General features: G+C 45.2%; 1 protein-coding gene across 2 annotated transcripts; it reads right to left on the bottom strand.

The window, feature by feature from the left end:
* Nucleotides 1–3,468: 3,468 nt before the first annotated feature.
* ERP27 (endoplasmic reticulum protein 27) lies at nt 3,469–21,460 on the bottom strand. Of its 2 annotated transcripts, XM_015858589.3 has the most exons (7): nt 21,235–21,454; nt 20,953–21,053; nt 18,466–18,603; nt 14,424–14,537; nt 10,935–11,060; nt 4,725–4,922; nt 3,469–4,008 (listed from the first exon to the last, which is right to left on the bottom strand). In XM_015858589.3, the coding sequence occupies exons 1-7, from the start codon at nt 21,395–21,397 to the stop codon at nt 3,964–3,966; spliced, it is 885 nt and encodes a 294-aa protein (XP_015714075.2). In that variant the 5' UTR covers nt 21,398–21,454; the 3' UTR covers nt 3,469–3,963. The 2 variants fall into 2 exon arrangements, with proteins under 2 accessions (XP_015714075.2, XP_085371717.1); XM_085515591.1 differs by lacking the exon at nt 3,469–4,008 and having other exon boundaries at nt 4,520–4,922; nt 21,235–21,460.
* Nucleotides 21,461–21,643: the final 183 nt, after the last annotated feature.

The following is a 21,643-nucleotide window of genomic DNA, read 5'->3' as shown; positions in this document are numbered from 1 at the left end:
GGCTGACCTGTGCACAGAAGGCAGAGTCATCTCCTCTCCTTCAGGTTGTTCTGTTCCTGTTGACTAGACTCCCAGAATCTCAGAAGCCACTCGTGACCAGACAAAGCACTTTACACATGCTTTAGGTTCAGAGATGTTTGAATTGAACTTCTAGGTTCTACCTAGATGGTGGATATTACAGAGGTTTAATTCCCCTGCATTCAACAATGTTCAGACTTTGGTTTGGACCTATGATACGAAAAAAGAGAGGAAACAAATCCTGTGCTCAAGGACAGGAGTGAACAGAGACAGAACAGAAACATCACACAAATCAAAGAATCACAGAATCATTAAGGTTGGAAAAGACCTCTAATATCACCTATCCCAACCATCCCCACCATGCCCTTTAGCTATGTCCTCAGTGCCACATCCATGAGGTTCTGGAACACCTCCAGGAACAGTCTCCACCACCTCCCTGGGCAGCCTGTGCCACTGCAGCATCACTCTTTCTGAGAAGAAATTGTTCCTCATATCCAACCTGAACCTCATCTGGCACAGCTTGAGGTCATCCCCTCTTGTCCTGTTACTATATCTGGGAGAAGAGGCTGAATGCCACCTTGTTAAAACCTCTGCTCAAACTGTTGTAGAGGGCAATAATGTTTCCCCTGAGCTTCCTCTTCTTCAGTCAGCAGCCAGCTGTTGACTAATAACCCTATACGATGCTGAATCTCTCCTTTCACCATCCTTGCCCAAGCTGATGAGAGCTTCGCAGTGAGTGGAGAAATACCCCACCAATAAGCAGGAAACACTGAAGAGGGCTGTAGGAAATGCCTGAGATATCAGAGCAGTGCCACAAGGACCTAGCAGTTGCTTATCCCCAAGGAGGTTATGTGGGGATTGCTCGTGGGACCCCATCCTCAACTATAAGAGACATTCACTTATTTGATACTAAAGAGTTCAAGTGGAAAAAACACAAAACTGTCAGTCCCCTAGCTGAACCTCCAGGCTGCTCCTAGAGGCCCAAATACTTTCTCAGAAAGGATGAATGTGAAGTTGCATCATGGTGCAACCCAACTCCCCACTCCCTGGGGTAAAGACAGCAGCTCTCAAATGCTGACAGCCCAGCTTTGCTGCTGGGCAGGCTCAGCTGCTAGCTTAAATATTTAACACATTCTTTGGGTTCAGGCATTGCTGTAGAGCAGGGGCTTTCACAGTGTCCTGCCCTCTGTCGATTTGCATCTAGCTCCTGAAAGCCAGCCTAGCATCCTCAAGCAGCTCCAAACATCTGGCCCAATTACGTCATAAACTCAAATCAGAGGTAATACAGCTGGGGCCCAAACACAAAATAACAAACAGATATTGTCTCTCTGTGAGATTTTGCCTGTGTTCTCCCTAAGATTTACCACTGCAGTGACTAAACACACCAATAAAGTTGCACTGCCAGAAGCTTGCGAGCACAGGGAATAAGGCAGACCAAAATCCCTGGCTCCATTGCCACCACTGTGTAGGTCCTCCTGGCAACTACAGGCTTTTCCTGTGGCTGTCTCATGGCTCCCAAGGTTATTGGTTACATGCTGAGTTCAGGAAGGTGCAGAGGAAATTAACCCCCCAGCCCACCGTGTACACAGTGAAAATCCCAAAAAGCTGTCCCTATAATTATCTGTGTACACAGTGAACAGGGTCACTGGGGATGTTGCTTTTGCTCCCAGGCTTGTTTGCAGAATCAGAGTTTCTTTCACATCCTGTTTTGTTTCCCTCTGGCCCTGAAGAAGAGTCACGTTGCTGTGCCCAAGTTTTGCAGTCGTTGTGTCCATACAGGGCCAAGACACAAACCTCAGACACCCATACAGCAGGCTGGTTACCCACACACTGTTTGGTTTGTACCACATAGATGCGTGACACTGGGAACATCCACAGCGCCAACACTCCTGAAGATTTCTCTGTGGAAGACCTTTAAGGGCTGAGGACAGGTGCCTCCACTTTTACCAGCCTAAAGAAATGCACAACACATAATGCCCCAAATTCACCTCCTCCCTGACATCTTCACTGTTATCTGTCTGCATCCAGATACCAAAGGTTCCCATAAGCCATCTGCCAACCAGAGGCTAGAGAGCACTCAACTTTGACAAGAGAAGAACTGAACAAGGGAACTGACAAAGGAAGAACTTATCTTCTCCAAAAGAGCGGTGCTGCAGTGGCACAGGCTGCCCAGGGAGGTGGTGGAGTCACTATCCCTGGTGGTGTTCAAGAACAGTGTGGATGTGGCACTGAGGGACTTGGTTAGCGGGCATGGTGGGGATAGGCTGATTACTGGAGATAACCCTGGTGGTCTTTCCAACCTTAATGACTCTGTGATTCTGTGTTGATTCTGTGACCACAGAGTTCTGAGACCCCATGTTGCTTACCTCCCTAACTCTTAAGCGAGAGCTCACTGTGCAAGGAGACAGTTTGTCAGCTTTGCCAACACAAGGCACAGTCCTGAATATTGTTTTGCTCATCTCATTTTCCCCTGTTAATGGGCAGCAATACTGATTCCCTAAATCAATTTTACAGTAATAGGCTTGCTTTCTGTAAGTGGAGAAGAAGGAAGGTCGGAGCAGAAAAGCAAGTAAATCTGGATGCTTAAGTGACAGAGCCTCAGGCTGATAAGAGATACCAGCCAGATTCACACGGAGGAGGCAAGAACTAATGCTGGGTTAACACCTGCCTCCCTGTTGTACACAGATCCTCTGTGCTGTTTCCTTCACTGTGGTGATTTGCAGTTTCTTTGCATCCCCTTCAACTCTTCGCCTCCCCCCTCTGTGGTGGGCATCCATGTTTGCCTCATTCACAAGTACACCTCCTTTCTCTTCTCATATTTTTGCCTTGGGCCGATCTCTGAGAAAGTGTTGAGGTTTCTCAGCTTTACGCCTCTTAGACTCCATGTCTCAAGCCAAGTCTCTCAAGCCCCAAGAGACAATGCAGTCACTGTTTGACAGAAGCATCCATAGTCCATGCCAAAGGATGCTGAGCCAACTATGAGGAAAGGCTATTGCATGCATCTAATACAGCAGAACAGAGATGGCTCATATATCTCGCCTGTAAAGTCCCCATCCCCTGTGTGCCAGCAGTGAGACCTCAGACATCCGAGGTCAATAAACTGACAACAACCTTCCTTTCTAATGCACTGTGGAAATAGTCCGTACCTTGCAATGTAATTTTCTACTGCCATTCTGCTACAGCTTCCATTCCTTAATCTGCATCTCCAGCTTAGTCATTTTTGCTGCATCAGCTCATGCTTGCTGTACACAGCACTGTTCTGATCCCAGACTCTCACAGGAATCTCTTATCCTCACGGACTTGTGGGTCATGTGTCCAGTTCTATAGGAAATGACTCTTAGCAACTAATCTGTCTGTTCAGGTGTTGCAAGCCTATTCATTCATAAATACACAGGCTTTGTCCTTAAGTGACAGACATGGGGAGTGGGAAATCACATACTTCTGTAAAAATTCAGGATATTTACTTTCTGCTTTATTTAGTAAACTATGTGACATTAAATAATCAGTCTGTTCCTAGTGTCACAATAGGCTGACTCAGCCTGCTGGATCCCAGCATGGTACCAAAAGCAAAGAGAACATGGGAGGCATCATGAAAGAAAAAGATCAGATGGTTTTTCTGGGAGCTACAAGCTATATCTCTGATATTGCCATTTTTTGTATTGCCTGTTGCTTCATCAGAGACAACATGGAAGAACACTGTGTACAGCAATACTAGAGCACTTGGAAGAATAAGAAAGCGAGCTGGAGCCAGCAAATCAGAAGGGAGAAGTGATTCCTAGAGAGGACAGAGAGCAAATGTGCATGGTATGGAGATGGGAATCCGTGACTGACTTGGCCCCTTAATCCTATTAGACCAAGAATTCCTGAGCTGTGAAGCTCAGTGAATTCTTCATGTAGCAAGAGCAGATGGCTCTGGGCACAGGCAACATGTTTGCTGAGAAAGAGTTAGAGCTCCTCATTGAAGGCCTTCTCCTCCGGCTTGTCTTCTTCCTAAAACACAGTAAAGGCATGAAATCAACTTTGACATCACTCAGTTTCTCAGCACAGTGAGAAAAGGAAACAAGCAAATTTAAACGTCCCCCTCTGTTCTCCATGTCAACACCCTGCCTATTTTATTTCAATTGTACGACACAGGGTTCTGATGCAGAAAGCTTCTCTGTGTTACAAGAAGTTGAGGTTTGACAAAAAGAAAACACTAGCACTGAATGAACATAGAGATTAAGCTGTTTCTCTCCTTCCAGAGACCTCCAGCAGAGCCCTTGTCTGTAAAACTTATCTCTGTGGCCTTCTTGATAGATTCTCTTCTTCTCCCTGCCATTGATCACTGTCTCTATGATCCTCTCCTGACTGCTGACAACCATCATGCCCATATTCAGTGTCCAAAAGCATCCTCCATCTAACCTCCCAGCTGCTGCTCCCAGATAATAGGCCTTTGAGGCCTCCATACAGAGCTCAATGAATTCTTCTTGCTGTAGACTAACATGACAGAGGTCAGTGAACAAAGAGGCTCTGGAAAAGCATCCATATCTGCTCTGTTCGAGATCTAATGTTTTTCTGATATTCAGATGAAAATGAAAATGAGGAGACAGTGGTAGATTGGGAATGTGTTCAAGGGGCTGAAGTTATTTCCTTAAAAGCCTTGTGAGAAACAGCATCTTTCTATGAGACCCTAGCATCCTGTAGCCTACACTGAAGTGCTCGTTTACCTTTTGCATTTTTTGTAAGAAAGCATTACAGAAGTCCGTCACACGCTCAATGGAGACTTCATCCAGAGGCAACACATCGTTTTTCTCATCTGGTGTGTGGAATATAGCCAGAGCTGGCAGCTGGGACTTCTTCAGTCTGAAGTATGCCATCACTTGTTCATTGCTTTTCAAGTTAATGTCTACCAGGATAAAGAGAATCTGTGATTTAAACAGGAGAGAAAACGTGAGCAATAATTTGGGAAATGGGAATTGTTGGCATTACACCACTGACCCTACAGCCAAGCCCGATGGAGAGTTGTTCAGACCAGGGGAGAGATGCCCTTGGTGAGAACAGCTTACATTTTTCTGAAGTAGTCTTGGAGATCAAGGCAAAGCCAGGGATACTAATACTACGAGGATGATGTGACAGTGTCTATTTATCCCATGATTTCAAGAGTAAATTGCAACTGAGACTTTACAGGTTGCAGTAGGAATTGGTAAAAAATGAAAATTCTAGAATCTAAAAGATTATCAATAAGATTTTCAGCCATATAAAAAAATTTTTGTTATCTGTTAATTATAAATACGTATATAATGTACACATTTCATAAAGTAAGTACAGCAGCTGAACAATTTAATCAATGACCTGATTAAATAGAATCCTTCAGCAGGTACCATCCAATTCAAAGAAACAACCAACCACCTAATATGTGTAATTTTATCTTCTCTTTGAGCTGTGCAGTCTGTAGGGCTTAGTGCATTATATGTACCAACAGACATGGGGATGACTCAATTTATACAAGAAAAAGAGGCATTTAAAAAAATAACATTAATGTGATGTGAAAATGATGTGCTCAGTTCCCAGCCTGTGACTCATGTTTTTCTTTCTTTTCAATCAAGAACACTCAAGCTTGTTCAAAACTGTTTTCTTCTCTAAAAATAATCTTGGTAAATCAACTTTTTACACAGGTAGATAATGAAAGGATATGGGGAAACAATTTTAAAATAAAGGAGGAGAGATTTAGATTAGATGTCAGGGAAAGTTTTTCACCAAGAGGGTAGTGAGGAACTGGCACAGCTGTCCGGAGAGCTGTGGGTGCCCCATCCCTGGAGGTTCAAGGCCAGGTTGGATGGAGCTCTGAGCAGCCTGAGCTGAGGGGTGGCAGCCCTGCCTATGGCAGGGGTTTGAGCTGATGATTTTTGAGGTCTCTTCCAACCCAAGCTATTCTATGATTCTATGGTTCTATGGTCTCAATTTTCTTAAAATTAAAATTATGTTCTTAAAAACAAAACAAAATTTTGTATGTATATGTAAGTGTATATATGTGCGTATATATGTGCGTGTGTTTGTATGTATGTATGTACATATGGAAACTTTCCTAGGCAGCAGAGAATAGGAAGAAGGATAGGTAGACTGATGTAAGACTAACTGCAGTTAATCACTATGATTAGTAGCAACAGCAGTAAAACAGATGAGCAGCATTTTAAATACTAATATAAATGTAAGTCAACATTTTTCCCTTTATCAAACTTCCAGCCTTTGTTAAAAATCCTCAAACTAAGAAACTATCTATGAGCATGAAGAACAGAGTAAAATAAAAGAATAAAATGTTTGAGGACTAGAACTCCAACCAGTTCTTGTTTTCTTCCTTGCAGTGGGCCCCTCAGCTAGAACAGCTGAGATAACATCATCATCAGTTCTTGCCTTGGATATCTCTAGTGACACACATGAAGCACACACAGATGCAGGTTGCCAAAACTCAGCAGAAGTTCCTTTCCATCTTGTGAGTGATTTCCAGAAATAAGGGAGAGACAGCAGTTGTGTCTCCTTACTGGGACTCCAGAAAAAAGATACTGTAATGCCAATTGCATGCATCTAAGAGTGATAAATTCCTGCTAAGTGCATGCTACAATGTGGCATGCTTCCTCCTTCAGCAAATAAATCATCCCTCACTAGGTGCACTGGGTACCCTGGTCTCCAAGTGACAGCTGTGAGACAGACTGTAGGCTGCAATTGTGCTGAGGACATGAGCACTGGAAGCCTGGCCTCTACAGCAGCAACAAACTAAGCAGATTTCCGAGCATGGACATGTACATGATAGATCCCACCTGGTGGAACTGGCTTTTTCTCATGAGGAATTTGTTTTGCTTAGAGATTCCCAGCCAGCTCTAATCATAAAGAATAAATGCAGTAACCATGGAAAATCCTACTGACTATGAGGCAAGATTCACTCTGCCCAATTTCTGACATCTAAATCTTGGTCTGATCTCTAGCAGTTATCTAGGATGAATTCTTCAATAAATTATGACTAGCACTTCTATTACACCTATTTTAGAAGAAGGACAGTTCTCTCCTACCAGTGCTGAAATAAGCCTAGAGCCCTTGCTCAGACTGCTTACCAAAGCTATAACTCACAAAAACAAATTCCAATTATGATGCCAACTCTCATATCACTGGTAAAAATTAGGTAGTTTCATCCAAAACAGAAAGTTTGTTTTCTATTTTAAACTATCTTCTGCAATAGCTGTTTTTATTTTCTCCTTCTGAAACAATTTTCCATGAATTTGTTTCATCTTGTATCAATCTACTTGTGTGTGTGTGTGTGTATGTGTGTGTGTTTAAAGGCTGGCTACTAGAGGCAGTGAAGGAGCTATTGCATGCATGAGGAGCACCCAGAACGAACTGCCAACACATGACATCTTTAGAAAACAGAACACCATGCAGTATTATCTGTGCAATGTCATCTGCATTAAATTCGTTCAGATATTTTTTTACACTGGTGTTGTCTTAGTGCCTTGACAACTTGGGTCCTTGCCTGGAGCTTTTAGAACATGAAGTTCCTGGTAAATACTAAGATATAGAATGATGTTATTGTTCAAGGAATTCAGTGAAATCAAACATGGTACCGCAGTGGTAGAAACCAATTTCATGTTTCTTAGTTTCTTCTCCAAGGAAGATCAACAGGAGAGATGATCAAGCCTTGTATCCAGTGTTTGAGCTTTATGGAGCTGATATCTTCATTCTATGAGGAGACTGTCTAAACAAAAATGTCAGACTCTGAAGTCTGAGTCACTTCTTTCATAGCTTACTTAGTAAATCAAAACAAAATGAAAATATTAGTCACAAATTTAAAAAAAAAAAAAAAAGAAAGAAAAGCTATAAAAACAACTTCAGATATCCGTCAAGTGATAGAGACATTCTATATTTACATGTCTTCCTGTTTACGGCTAAAAGGAGGCAACCCTAACGATAATCTCTCTCAGCTTTGGAGACATCAGTATTTGCCAATCAAAATAAAAAGTGTATAAATTTCTGTCTTCAAGCAGAAGGACACTGTACTTCCCTTCTCATGGCAGAACTCTTGAAGGACTTTCAGCAGTTTCTCAGAACTCATTTCTAAATGGTCCTATGTATAAACTAAAAGGGACTTTGTGAATGTCACAACACATGTTATTTTGACATTATAAACCAAGTTAATATCAGTTGTAACAGAAACTGCTTTTATTATTCCAAGAATCACCTTACTGAAACTTCTGCAAACACTCCTGAGGTCCACCAAAAGTCACTGTCATACTGTACTCTGATACTACAGAAAGAAAACTGAAGATGCTTCTGCTGGTTTGGCTCACTAACTCTAAGTCTGGCATTTCCTTTCCAGCAGAAAGCTTAGATTTTTGGCAGTACTTTTCCAAATGAGTACATATTTGATTGCTGTGGGACACTTCTAAGGACACTGATGGGTTCCTGCAGCTGTATCACTGAGTTTTGCCTGTTCATTATTACTCACCCATAATTGTTTCTCAAATTCTGCTTGAAAAGTACCTTATTTCTCATTCTTGACAGCTCTTGGACACTTAGCATCATCTAACATTTGCATTTTCCTGTCCAGCATTTTATAGCCCCCAGACTCCAGCATTTTATAGCCCCCAGACTGCACTATCAAATCTAGAAGAATCCTCTAGATGAAAACTTAAGATTTGTCTCAGGCAGAGATGAAAAGACCATAAAACAAAGAGGAAGGGATCATAACTCAGGAAGTGGCAGGTGAATCACCTCCTCATTATCTATTTTCTTCCCTTTCTGGGGTCAATAGCATTTTCTCTTCATCTCCCATAAGTCCACACAACAGCTTGTATTCTTCCTCCAGCTGGTGAAGACACTAACAAGGACTTCTCTTTCCTCAGACCTCAGAAGAGATGAGTGAAAGAATCAGCACCTCAAATCCTGCTTGAGACCCTTCTCAAGGCTGCATAAGTGTTTTGTGCTGTCACTAAAGAGAAGGTGGGACACATATAGTGTCCGCACTCTTTCATCACTCTGTAAGCTCTGTGCAGTGCTCAACGAAGCCTGAACACCTCTTTGCTGCACAGCAATGATTCCTTACTCAAACCACTGGCAGCTCTAACTCTGCAGCACAAACAAGTCTTTCACCATCAGCCTACAGGGCATTCATTTTTCAATGGTAATTCTGAAGAAACTAAATTCCAGAATTTTACATTTATTGACAAGACAATTTGCTAGCCGCAAAACAAAACAAAACAAAACAAAACAAAACAAAACAAAACAAAACAAAAGACAACTCTAAGTTGGCATAATTGCTCTGCTTATTCCTTACTATCTAAGATCCAGGTGACTCAAACAGTTCTAGTCCTCATCCTTTCTTTCTGCTTTGTAAGAAGGCAGCCTGAATCACAATTTTCTTCTCAGAACATTGATCCAATGGGAAAAACAACGTACTAGATTCTCAGTCCTTCCATCTAGGTGTCTAGCAATACCACTGCAGTAAAGTACAAATAATTAGTCAAACCCCTACACCTTTTAGTTCTGCATCTTATTTTTGCAAACTTCCTCTAGGCTGATTCAATGAGAAATCTCCCTGCATGGATTAAAAAAAAAAAACAAAAACAACAGATTTGGATGGCTAGTAACTCATTAATTATCTGGACTTCAGTACAACTTTTTATCCAGTGCTTTGTGAAGTACTTCTAGGAAAATCATTCCCCTTCACTCACATCAAAGCACACCATGTGAGAGGAAAACTGGCTGCAGCTGCATCAGCAAAGGACAGTGATGCTTAACAGTATCGCTGCTGTTGAACAGAGATAATGGAGTCACTGCAGCAAATACCTCGCATGACAACTGGAATTTTTCAGATTGTTTTTTTTTTTTTTGTTGTTATTGTTTTTTGTTTTATCAGTGTGTATCAATCAAAACAAAACGCTTTTTAAGAGACCTTTTGACTTCCTTACATGGTTTCTGCCTGCTCTTTTGCCAGTGGGTGGTAGAAATGGCCAAATCCATTCAAGTCCTGTCACAAACAAATCTTGAGACATTTGAGGGTGTGTGGTTCTGAAGAGGCCTCTCCAACTGAAGATGAGAATATACTTGAATTTTAATCTTCTCCTTCAATACTGCAAACAGATGCATGCAGATGTTCTTGTTTTCAAAGCCCAACTCTTCCCAACTCCGCATTTCTCCCAGGAAGATCCCTTCCACTGCCACACATCTCAGCCTTCTCTGATGTTTTGATCCCCTGCCCTAAATGCCTGCCTGTTGCTTCCAAACTCTCTTTGCTTGCCAGTCCCTTTCCCTATTCCCTGGACCAAAATCCCCTGTAACCCAGCTGCTGGCATAGAATCGGCCATGTGAAGATTTATTGCATGGAGAGATCGGCCCACACAGGGGTGGAACTTGAGGAAATTTCTCTGAAAGACCCCATCTAACCCACCATCTTGCTGCGGGAAATCAGAAAAACCCATCCTCAATTCCTTTAAAATAGCCACTTCTTCCACCAACCAGAAAGCTAAGTGTTAAGAAGAACTGCAACATTAATTTCTGTCTGGTCACTTATATAATGTTCTTTGGCATCTCTCAGCTGTATGTACAAGATCACCTCTCATAACAGTGGAATGTGACCTCTGCTGGACCAAAGTGCAACAGCTGTTTGTCATCTCCCAGTGCAAGGGAACAAAACTGGCCTAGAAGCAAGGAAGTACACAACGTACCACTGAGAGAGTGGGGAAGTAGGATACAAAGGCTTTTACCCCTTGGAGGTAAACTGGCAAAAGGTGAACAGATCCAACTTCTCCATTTAATTATCCAGGTAACCATCTTTTCCTCCCACTTGGTCATTGCTCCCCTTATACACAGAACAGGGCATGAAGAGCTCTATTTCCATGGAAGTAATCACTGTCTTTCCTTTTTGATCTCTTATGATTCTTTTGACTTACCTTACCCTCAAAAAGCTCTGCTGCTGCACGATATCTGCGCATTTGCTCAGGGTGCTCTGGGGACTTCTTGTCTGTGAACAGGAGGAGGTTGAGCTGGAGAGAGCTGTGCATCACACCTACTGCTGTCTGCCAAAAACATGACCACCACAAACAGAGAGAGAAACACAGACAGTCAAAGAGAGATTCAATGCACATCGGATGCACTGCCAGAAGGGCACCAACCTCTATGCCTAAGCTGCAACTTCTTTGCGAATCAGTCTAACAAGCAAGACAGCTTCCTTTAAAGCAGGAGGCATCTAGTCTGGGTTCCTTGTGGAAGCACATTGCTCTTGGTTTCACTTACTCATGAGCCAAGAGTCTGAAGATCACAAGGGCGACCAGGAAGGGAGACTGTTCAGAGCAAGCTCATGTCTGGAAAGGCAAGGAATTGGAGAGGGAAGGTCTGAAAACACTCAATATAATAAGAGGAGACTCAGGGGAGACCTTATCACACTCTGCAATGACTTGAAAGGAGGTGGTAGAGGGGCTGAGGTCGGCCTCATGGTCTCAAGTTACACCAGGGGAGGTTCAGCTTGGATATTAGGAAAAAATTCTCCAAATGAGTGGTCAGGCACTGGAACAAACTGTCTAGAGGGGTGATGGAGTCAGTGTGCCCAGAGGTTTTCATGAAATATGTAGCTGTGGAACTGAGGAACATAGAGGACAATGTTGGTGGTAGGTGGATGGTTGGGCTAGATGATCAAAGACATCTTTTCCATCCTTAATGATTCTGATTGTATGATTCCATGGTAATGATGCCCTGAATTGCAGAGATCCAGCACCTTGCTGAATTGGGAACAAGCAAGTGGGAAGGGCTTGTGGTGCCAGGGTTTGTATGTCATCTTGTATTCTTTCTTCAGCATTGCACTGTGTTTTGGATGAGGGTGAGCCCAAAGCCCCCATTCAGCAACCCAAGGGGCCAGACAGCACAGAGTGCTTTGGGTTAAGACCACTTCCACAGCTCTGCAGTGGGGAGAGGACTGCAGCAGGCTGTGCCCAGGTCAGGGGCTGAGCAGGTCACACACAATTGCCTTTTGTGAGGAGCAGGGGCTGGCAGTGCCCAGGAAGCCTGTGAGCAACCTCCAGGCAATCACTGCTCCTCATCCCACCTCTCCTCCCACCTGCTCCCCAGGCAAAGTGCCTCTCCCTCAAACCAAACAGGAGTGAGACTGTGCTCCAGCTGACCTGCTGCATTCCAACACGCAGCCAAAACCACACAGGTCATAGCGATCTATGCCAGCACTTCCCCAGAGGAGAAGAAAGTTTCCACACACTCCAGGAGTAACAGAGACAGGGTCAGGGAGTGCATGTCTGCACCACAAAGCATCTTGTTTTTAGTGGCTGGGATTTTCTCCTTTCCCTCGTGCTTATCAGACTTCTAGTATCCCTAAACTTCCCTGTAGTATGCAGGTGGGGCAGGGCAGAGCAAAGGGGATGCAGAGAATTAAAAGACCTCACAGAAAAGGACAGGGAGGTGAGGGTAAAGCCAGGCAGCACTAAGAGCCATGGAGCTGTGGGGGCATGACTGGAGCAGCAGCTTCACTGGCAGCTGTACACAAAGATGTATCTGTCCACACAGACTTTTGCAAGAGATTAGCATAGCTCAGCATCATGGCTGGATTGCATCACACTCTCCTGGGAAGTACACAGGATAAGCATTGCCTAAAAATGCCTGGAGTATGTGGGAGTAACAGTTAAGGCCCTGGACAGGGAAAGGAACTCTTGGCAGGGCTTTGTTTGATCCCTGTTATCCAAGCCTTTGCTGACCTGCAGCATTCTTAGGTATAAACAGCATATGAAGTGGGAATAAATATTTACAAAAAACAAAAAACCAAAAACAAACCAACAAGCTATGTTAGCAGAGCTGGAAGGGCTTCAAGCCTTGGGCTGCAGGAGGCACTGTTAATTGCAGTACCTTGGTAGAGCTCCAGAGTGTCAAGAGCAAAAAAAACAACAAAACACCACAATTACTGCAAGCCAGGCTGCAGTACAAGGGATGGCTGAAAAGCTCAGGAGCTCCAGGTCTGAGAGTGGCAGCCTGGGTGTCAAATGGAACACCATGGAGCAGAAACTTATAGACAGAGAGCTACAGTCTGATAAATTGACAAAAGGTGCGGTGAAGGCCACAAGGATCCAGAAGGCCAGGACATCTATAAGAACATCCCCACTGTCACTTCTGGGCTGTTCTCAAAGCGTTGTCAGGACAGTGGGGCAGGACAGAGCTTTTCTGTTCTAGGAAATGTTCTGTGATTTTGAAATGTTTTTCATATCCCTTCTCAGAAGGCAAAAAAAAACAAAAACAAAAACAAATCTACATTTTAATTATTATTAAAGATATATATATATAAGAAGAAAAAAAAAAGATTATACAGTATTTCATTCCAGAAAGAAAATGCTGCATTTCCAAAACAAAATGGTCTCCCAAAATAGCATGCTAAACCTGAAATGGGGAATATGCCAGCCCTCTTAGCTGATGTTTGGCATCTGTTTGAAAATATACAACTTTGAAACTGGCCATCCTTCTCCTTTGATTATACTGAGTGTGATCAGCGCAGCTAGAGCTATTCAAAAGACACTATTAGCAATGACATTCTCAGCCTTGCAGTCAGCTGGTCTTATGAAACCCACTGGCTCCATAGCAAGCATCTCAGTGAACTGCTGGCAGCTGGGGGTTAGGAACAGAGTCTGCACCAGAGGGCAGTGGGCTTGAAACAGGCTGCCCAGGGCAGTGGGCATGACCCTGAGCTGCCAGATTTGAAGAAGCATCTGGACAGTACTCTCAGACATACGGTCTGATTTTCATGTGGTCCTGTGCGGAGCCAAGAGCTGGACTTGTGCATCCTTACAGGTCCCTTCCAGATCAGGATATTCTATGACTCTATGATTCTATGATCCTATGTCTGATTTTTTTATTGTTGAGTTGACAAGTAATGGGGTGAAGAATGGAGGAGATGGGGAAATTTTTGTTTGGAAAGTTTCCTACCAGCTTTTGAATATGCTTTGAAATAGCCAGACATATGTTGAGCCAACTCTAATGGGTGATAAAGAAAAGCCTGATCTTAGGAGCAGGTCACTTGGGTTTCCATGTTTCTTGAGGTTTCTCAGACACAGAGAGAGGATCCTGTCTGAGCAAGATCTGCAGGCATGGTACAAAATGACAAACACCCAAAAGAAGAAGCAGCACGAGTGGTAAGAAATGCAGTTCTTTGCTCATCAGTGCCTCAAATCTACTGGGAGATCAGAAGAACTCTCTCCTATCCCCTCTCCACCCCACTTGTCTACTCCAGTGCAATATCTGCTCCCACACCATTCAGCAGCAGCAAAGATATGCATGGCTCCCCCCAACTCCATCTACACCACTGTGGTAACCCCTGCACACACCCTCATGCATAAACACTTGAGCCAGAAGAGGCTTATATGGGGTGAGAGCAGTGAGGAGCTGCTAATTACCATAGGGTTGTACTCAGTCACCAGGCGGAGCTCGTTCATTCGAATGAAACGACTCATCTTATCGGCATCCATTTCTTCTCTGTCCATATCCATATCTCTCCGGTCTTTGTCTGCCTGAAGACATGCAAAGATACCTTGGTCACAGCTGTCCCCTCCTTATTTCCTTTAGAGCTGCTCATGGCACTCACCCACAGAGACACCCACCTCGTGGAACACTATGTTTGTCTTCTTTCCAGAATGAGATTCCCATTTCTTGAGGCCAAGAGCCATTAGACCTACAGAGATCCATATGCACTTCAACATAAGGATCTTCCACCCTCCCACAGTCTCGCAAGAACAAGGCAAACTCATGGCATATGAGAAATCACTGAGGACAAGATGTCCCTATCATTATCTGCTCCTACTGCTCTGGAGACAGGGAAGATTAGCCAATAAACTAATCTAGGAGTTGTGGGAAGAGATTCTTAACATGGACTAATTCCTTACATTGATTCTGGCTTCCTATTCCTCTTTAAAATCTTCATCTGCTTATTCTATTTCTTCTACAAGTAATAAACATTGGCATGGACCTGTATGGATTTCCTGGAAACATTGTGCAAGCAGGAAATCTCTCCAATAAAAAGGATTTTTTTCCAGTACAGCAGAAAGAAAAAAAATTCAAGCACAGCACATTTTAGCTTTAGAGGAAAATCCATCCTGCCACACATCTCTCCACACTCACCCCCTCTCACCCCCAAGATGTAATTTTATTGAGGTTTGCTTGACTTGGTAAACAGGAAAGAGCAGTCAAACATCAAATAACAGATAAACCAGCCAAGAGGGCATAGTTGCCATATAGTAGCGCTGCAGGGGATGAATTAGTTGATCCATGGGCATGCTAGGCTGCAACAGCCAGTGGGATCAAAGTTTGGGACTGGAAAACTTTTCATACTCATGTTGAATGAGGTTCTCAGAGCTGAGGAAATGTCCACATGCACACCCCGGATTTTATCCTCTGCATCTGTACAACCTCTGAAAACACTTGTGTTAGTTTTTCCAATGTGCAGACATCTAACAAACTTTTTTTTGCTTTCCTGTGGTCATTAGCAAGGTCTTTGATCTGGTAGGGGGCCATTGGGTCTGGTAACCCAAACCGGTGCTTTTCAGACAGTGCAGCATGATTTCTCTCATGGATTTGCCCCAGCATAAAATGAAAGGGTGGCTCTACAGTACTAAATGGGATCGGGTCAGTGCAACACCTGAGCAGATGAGATCAGAGAGGCTTTGCAAAGCAATCTAAGCACTGAAAACTTTCTCTTAGCTTTAGTGGACTTCTACAAACACCTGGTTTTCATCTAGGGGTAAAAATATCCTTGATGTGCTGTCAGCATTTAGGATTCCAAGAAAAAAAGGTTGAAAAACAGTTCGCATCTAATAGTTGAAGCTCTGGCCAAAATGTCTTTGTCACTGCATAATTAGCTTATTTACATCTGTTACTTATGTCATTTTTAGGTCTGTCAGGCTAGATTCTTCAATAGAGTAAATTAGCTTTGCTCCACTCTACGCAAAGAAGTTTCAGCACTTGACAGTAGACCATCCTACTACTGTAATTATAAATTTCTAAGCATTATGTGTATTTCACGCTATTCAAAACCAAGGAAGGATGAGTTTATGCCTCTGATTCACTGCTATCCTGGTCACTTATCTCTGTATTCTTCAAATGAATATATGACTGTAAGTTCCCATCTCAGTTCTTTTTACTTTTCTTTCTTAGCTCTGACTCCTTACTCCTACACAGTGTTCAGAATAAAAGGAAAAATAATGTGCCTGAATAACTTAAATTTCAGAAAAATAACTTCAATTTAAGAAAATTAGACAAAAGAATTGCCAACTTCACTTGAACCTAGCTAGTGTCTTTGCTTCTTGATTTTTTTCCTTATTAAATAAGAATTCAGCTGTAAAAATTGAGCTGTGAAGTTTCCATAGAATACAGATTCCAACAACCCAAACATTCTTTTATCAAACACTGTCCCAATGCAGTCATCCTCACTATCTACCACAGAGCAAAAACAAAGGATCTTTTCAGTGTTTCTGGAAGAAAATCATCATGCCTAAGAACCAAAACTGAGGTGGGTGTTACTTCAAATTGCAGTTGCAACATTGCGCTGGGGGAGATTCAGGTTGGATGTGAGAAAACATTTCTTCCTGGAAGAGTGGTTATGCATTGGAATGGGCTGCTCTGGAGAGAAGTGGAGTTACCACTCCTGGAGGTGTTCAAGAAACGTTTAGATGTTGTACAAAGGGGGTGGTTTAGTGGGGAAATATCGGTGGTAGGTGGTTGGTTGGACTGGAGGATCTTGGATGCCTTTTCCAACCTTGGTGATTCTATGAATCCATGATCTGTGCATGGCAAATAAAAAGTTAAAGGAAAGAACCTGTCTACTAATTGTTCACTCTTAGATCATTCTCCTTGCGCTGTTTGGATTATACTGGAGGTAAACATGGTGCAGGAAAAGATGAGAAAGAACAGGAACAAATGGGCTTTATGTAATCTTTGTGAAACTCCAAACTAGCACTTGAGCAAGGCACCACATCCAGCTTGTGTAGCATACAGAACCAGCTTAGTGCTTAGAGCTCTTGTAACACTGCACTTTGCAGCCTTTTAGGATACCTTGCAATTCCTAGGACCCCTCTCCTCTGATGCACCTCTCTCCCCAGTTTTCAAGTGCTGTCCCAGGAAACTGATTTGCCTGCTCTTAGCTTTTGGTGTTATTCTTGCAGTAAGTACATGGCCCTTCAAAACACCCTTCAAAATATCATCTTCTTACATTTCATTAGGAATACCTTCAATTTCAGAACAAGACGGTTATGGCTTCAGTCAAAATTCTTTGAGCTTGCACAGCATCCATCCCTCACAAACTGCAAAGTAGTACCTTGAGTGCTGTGTTTAGTTTTGGATCCCTCACAAGAAAGTCACTGAGGACTTGGAGTATGCCCAGAGGACGCCAACAGAGCTGTGAGGGGTTTGGAGCACAAGTCTAATGGGGAGTCGCTGAAGGAGCTGGGATTGTTCAGTCTGGAGAAGAGAAGGCTCAGAGGAGACATTATTGTTCTCTACAACGATCTGAAAAGAGGTTGTAGCAAGATAGGAGTCAGCCTCTTCTCCTGGGTAACAGCAGTAGGATGAGAGGTGATGACTTCAAGTTGTTCCAGGGGAGTTTCAGGTTGGATATTAGGAAAAATTTCTTCTGAGAATTACAGAATCACAGAACAGCAGAAGTTGGAAGGAACCTCAAGAGATCACTGAGTCCAACTCCCTCTAGGATATCCCTGACTTTTTTGAACCAGGGAGCCCAGAACTGGGCACAGTATTCCAAATATGGCCTCACCAAGGCAGAGTAGAGGGGGAGGATCTTTTGACCTGCTGACCATGCTCTTCCTAATGCACCCCAGGATACCACTGGTCATCTTGGCCACAAGGGCACACTGCCCTTGAAAGACTGGTGCTGCAGTGGCACAGGCTGCCTAGGGAGGTGGTGGAGTCAATGTCCCTGGAGGCATTCAAGAGCTGTGTGCATGTAGCACATGGTCAGTGGGCATGTTGGGGATGGGCTGATGGTTGGACTAGGTGATCTTAGTGGTATTTTCCAACCATAAGGATTCTGTGATTCTATGATTATTAATGGGCCCGTGTCCAAAGAACAGCTTGTCAAACCACAGTGTTAGAATTAAGAGGGGACTGCTTGCTGCTAGACTGCTGGGGATTTCATTTGGTGGCACAGCATCTATCGCTGCAGAGCTCCACTCCGCCTCTGGTTTCAGCCCTGATGGAAAAACTGGGCATGCCTGGAGCCAGCTTTGTGAGCTTGGCAAGACATGACTCCCATCCTGCTGTGTAGATTCACTGTAACACAGCCGGGAGATGCCTTCCATGTGCCTCAGGAGCCTTTCCAAAGCCACGGGAACCCTATCCAAGTCACACCGCGCTCCGTGCCACTCACTCAGAACACAGCCCCCATTCTTTGCAAAGCACCGCGTTCCCAGAGCCCCGCCGCGCACGCACCCTGCGGAACAACGAGAGGGTGTCCGCCGTCACGCCGTAGTGCTCCCGCACCGCGGGGCTGCTGCTGAGAGCGAAGGGCACCTCGGGGATCCGCGCGGCCGCCAGGCGGAGCTGCGACACCTCAGGGCTCTCCGGCTCCTGCGGACACAGGGAGAGAGGGCGGTCAGAGCGGCGCCCCGCCGGCCTAAGGGCGACACCTGCCGGCCGCCACGGGAGCCGCATGCGGGGCGCCTCGCTCCGCCATTTCCAGCTGCTGGCGGGCGGCCTTCAGATGTAACCCTGACATATATACACGTACCAACATGCATGCTATATGCATTACGCACATAAATCATTTTTAACACAGCCTCTTGATTCTGGAGTCCGGGGGGTTGTTAACATTGTTGAATACTTTGGGCTTACCATACCTAGTGAGAGCATTAGCTTCAGCCTTAGGCTGCATTAACGCATGCTTTCCTATTCCCATTCCCAACTCCTCTTCCTAGGGATGTGTTTTTAGCACATAGCAGGACACGGGGAAATGGTTTTAAGTGAAAAGAGGGTAGATTTAGGTTGGATGTTAGGGGGAAGTTCTTCACTAGGAGAGTGGTTAGGCCCTGGAACAGGCTGCCCAGGGAGGTTGTGGATGCCCCGTCCTTGGAGGTGTTCAAGACCAGGTTGGACGGGGCCCTGAGCAACCTGATCTAGTAAAGGTGTATGTTTGGTGGCCCTGCCAGGCAGGGGGGTTGGAACTACATGATCCTTGAGGTCCTTTCCAACCCAGGTCATTCTGTGATTCTGTGATTCTGTGATTCTGTTTTTGATACTTTGTAGATTCAGAATCTCCAGACACAGTCACTGCTGGGAAGTTGTTTTGTTTTTCTTTGCGTTTTGAACTGTCAGCTCAGCTGTTTGCGAGCCCAGAGAGAACAGAAAACAAAATTCCTTCTTCATTGAAAGGAAAACAGTTCATGTGAGCTGTTTTGGAAATGCTAGCACATCGGCGTGGCTGTGGTGATTGCATTAAGGCATGGTGTGGGAATTTGCTTTGTTTTGAAGCATTCCTATGAAGGATGGGTTTGGTCTGGCCAAGCAGGCCATGTTCTCACACAGCACACGGGACAGCACTCTATTTTTCCATCGTGGCGTGTAGTTCCCAGCTCATTACGGGCACAGCTCGCTGAGCTGCGTGCTGCAGTGAGCTGAAAGGCTGCAGCAGAGGAATGACTTATGGCGAGCAGAGAATGCAGGCATTATTTGGATGAATATGCTCTTGGGGAGAGGGCCAAGACAAGGCCTTACGGCACTCATTGGTCCTTATCTGCTGCTTAAACACAGCCCGGCTGTGCTTCACACACTGAACACATGCCAGGCTGCTGGCTGCTGCCCTGTGCTCCTGGCAGCCTGGACTGTCCCCGCACTGCAGGACAGCCCTCCCTGCCCTAGCACACTGTGCTGCCTAGACCCAGCACTCTGCTGATTGATAAATGAAATCATGCCATGGGAGGGAGGCGGAGGTGGCGTGGGGTGCTAGTGGCATCAGGCTCTGCCCACAGGAGGTCCCAGCCCTGCCACAACCCCAGCCAGCTGCCCCGGGAAGGAGACACCAGAGCTTCTCTGGCTTGTAGGGCTACAGTGCTGCCAGAGAGGCCCCTAAGGAGCTCTCTATGCCTGCAGGCCCCAGCCCCAGGCAGATATTGTTCTGTGATCAGTATTTAGCAAGTCCCTGGGGCAAAGGCCTCCAGCATTCACACACTTGTAGCAGAAGCATTAGTCCTTGCTCTGCAGTGTGCTGCAAGATGTTATTGCCTTACTCCACCCACATAACCCCTCCCTAGTCTGCCCTCCAGCCCCAGGATCAAGGCAGGGGGAGGAAGGAGCTTGCAGAAGGAAGTTAGTTTTGGAAGGATTAAGTCTCCTCTGGCAAAAGGCATGAGCAGTGTATGCAGTCCAGCACAGAGTTCAAGTAGCAGGAAAAAGAGAAAAGTGACATGTGCACCTATCAGTCACACTGTCACCTGATTTCAATTGAACTCTCGGGAACGAAGCAGCCAGAGGGACTGTGCCGCTGTTCTCTCTAAGAGGAAACTGAGCTTAAGCCCAAGTTCTCTCAGACAGGATCCCCACCATCACTGCTCCCTGAGGCACAACCTCCCCAGCCCTGTCACCCAGGCAGTGCCTCACTCTGCCATCAATGACTAAAGCCAACAGCCAGTGCTCCCACTCATCTCGTGCCACTGCACTCAGTTTCTCTGCCACCCACATTCCTCTTTTCCTTCCCCTGCAGTATTTCTCCCACTCCAGGCACCTACCAACAGCTTTACATCCCCCCCTTGCTCCATTTCCCACTTTGCACTCCTCACTTCATGCCTTCAAGTCTATCACAACCCCAGCATCTCTCCATGGCAGGAGCCACTGCATGAAGGTATATGAAGGGACCCATCCTGACCTGCTGTCCCACCAGGAATAGGGCTCCCACCTGCTAGGGGGGAGTTGCTGCCAACGCACCTGGAAGAACCCAACAACTGCCACCTCTGCACCACTGATGAAGGCTTCCACATCTGCGATGTCATTCAACAGGACAAGTTTCTCTGCACCTCCCTCTGTGCCTGGAGAGGAAAGGTCTAAATTGGACCAAGGGTACAGAAGAGGAGGTCTGTGGTTCCCACACATACCCATGTGAGCATGTCACCCCTTACATGCTCCCCCCATTATCTCTCCCACCAGCTCAATGCACATCTTGCATAGCACACCCTGGGTGAGAAGGAAGGACTGGGAAGGCTCACTTACTGTGGGATGCAGAGCTGTTGTTTTCAGCACAGCGTGCTGGGGAGCTCCCAGCCAAGAGGATAATGAGGAGATGTGGGAAGACGGAGGTGCCCATGTTGCCTGCTTGCCTTCTCTTCACCACGCCACCTTGCTCCAAACCTCTCCTTGGCAAGCGACACGTCATCTGCTTCTGGGGTTTGCAATCACTCCCATGTGGTGGGAAAGGAGCAGCTGGCTGGGACAAAGCTTCCAGCTCCTGAGATAACTGCTTGGCTGGGAGAAAGCCCTGGGTGTCCCCACTGCACAGACAGGCTCACCAATGCTGCTGCTGGTTTGCCCTCACACACAGCATTGGGCATCTCAGCTGCACCCACTGTGTAGAGGGATACCCTGCACTTCCCTGGGTGCTGGGTCCCACAGATGCTCCCAT

Source organism: Coturnix japonica, chromosome 1 (assembly GCF_054131305.1).
Source record: "Coturnix japonica strain WE chromosome 1, WE-NBRP24, whole genome shotgun sequence".
Classification (NCBI taxonomy): domain Eukaryota; kingdom Metazoa; phylum Chordata; class Aves; order Galliformes; family Phasianidae; genus Coturnix; species Coturnix japonica.
Note: the sequence above shows the minus strand (reverse complement) of the source record. Positions and strands in the feature narration are given on the sequence as shown.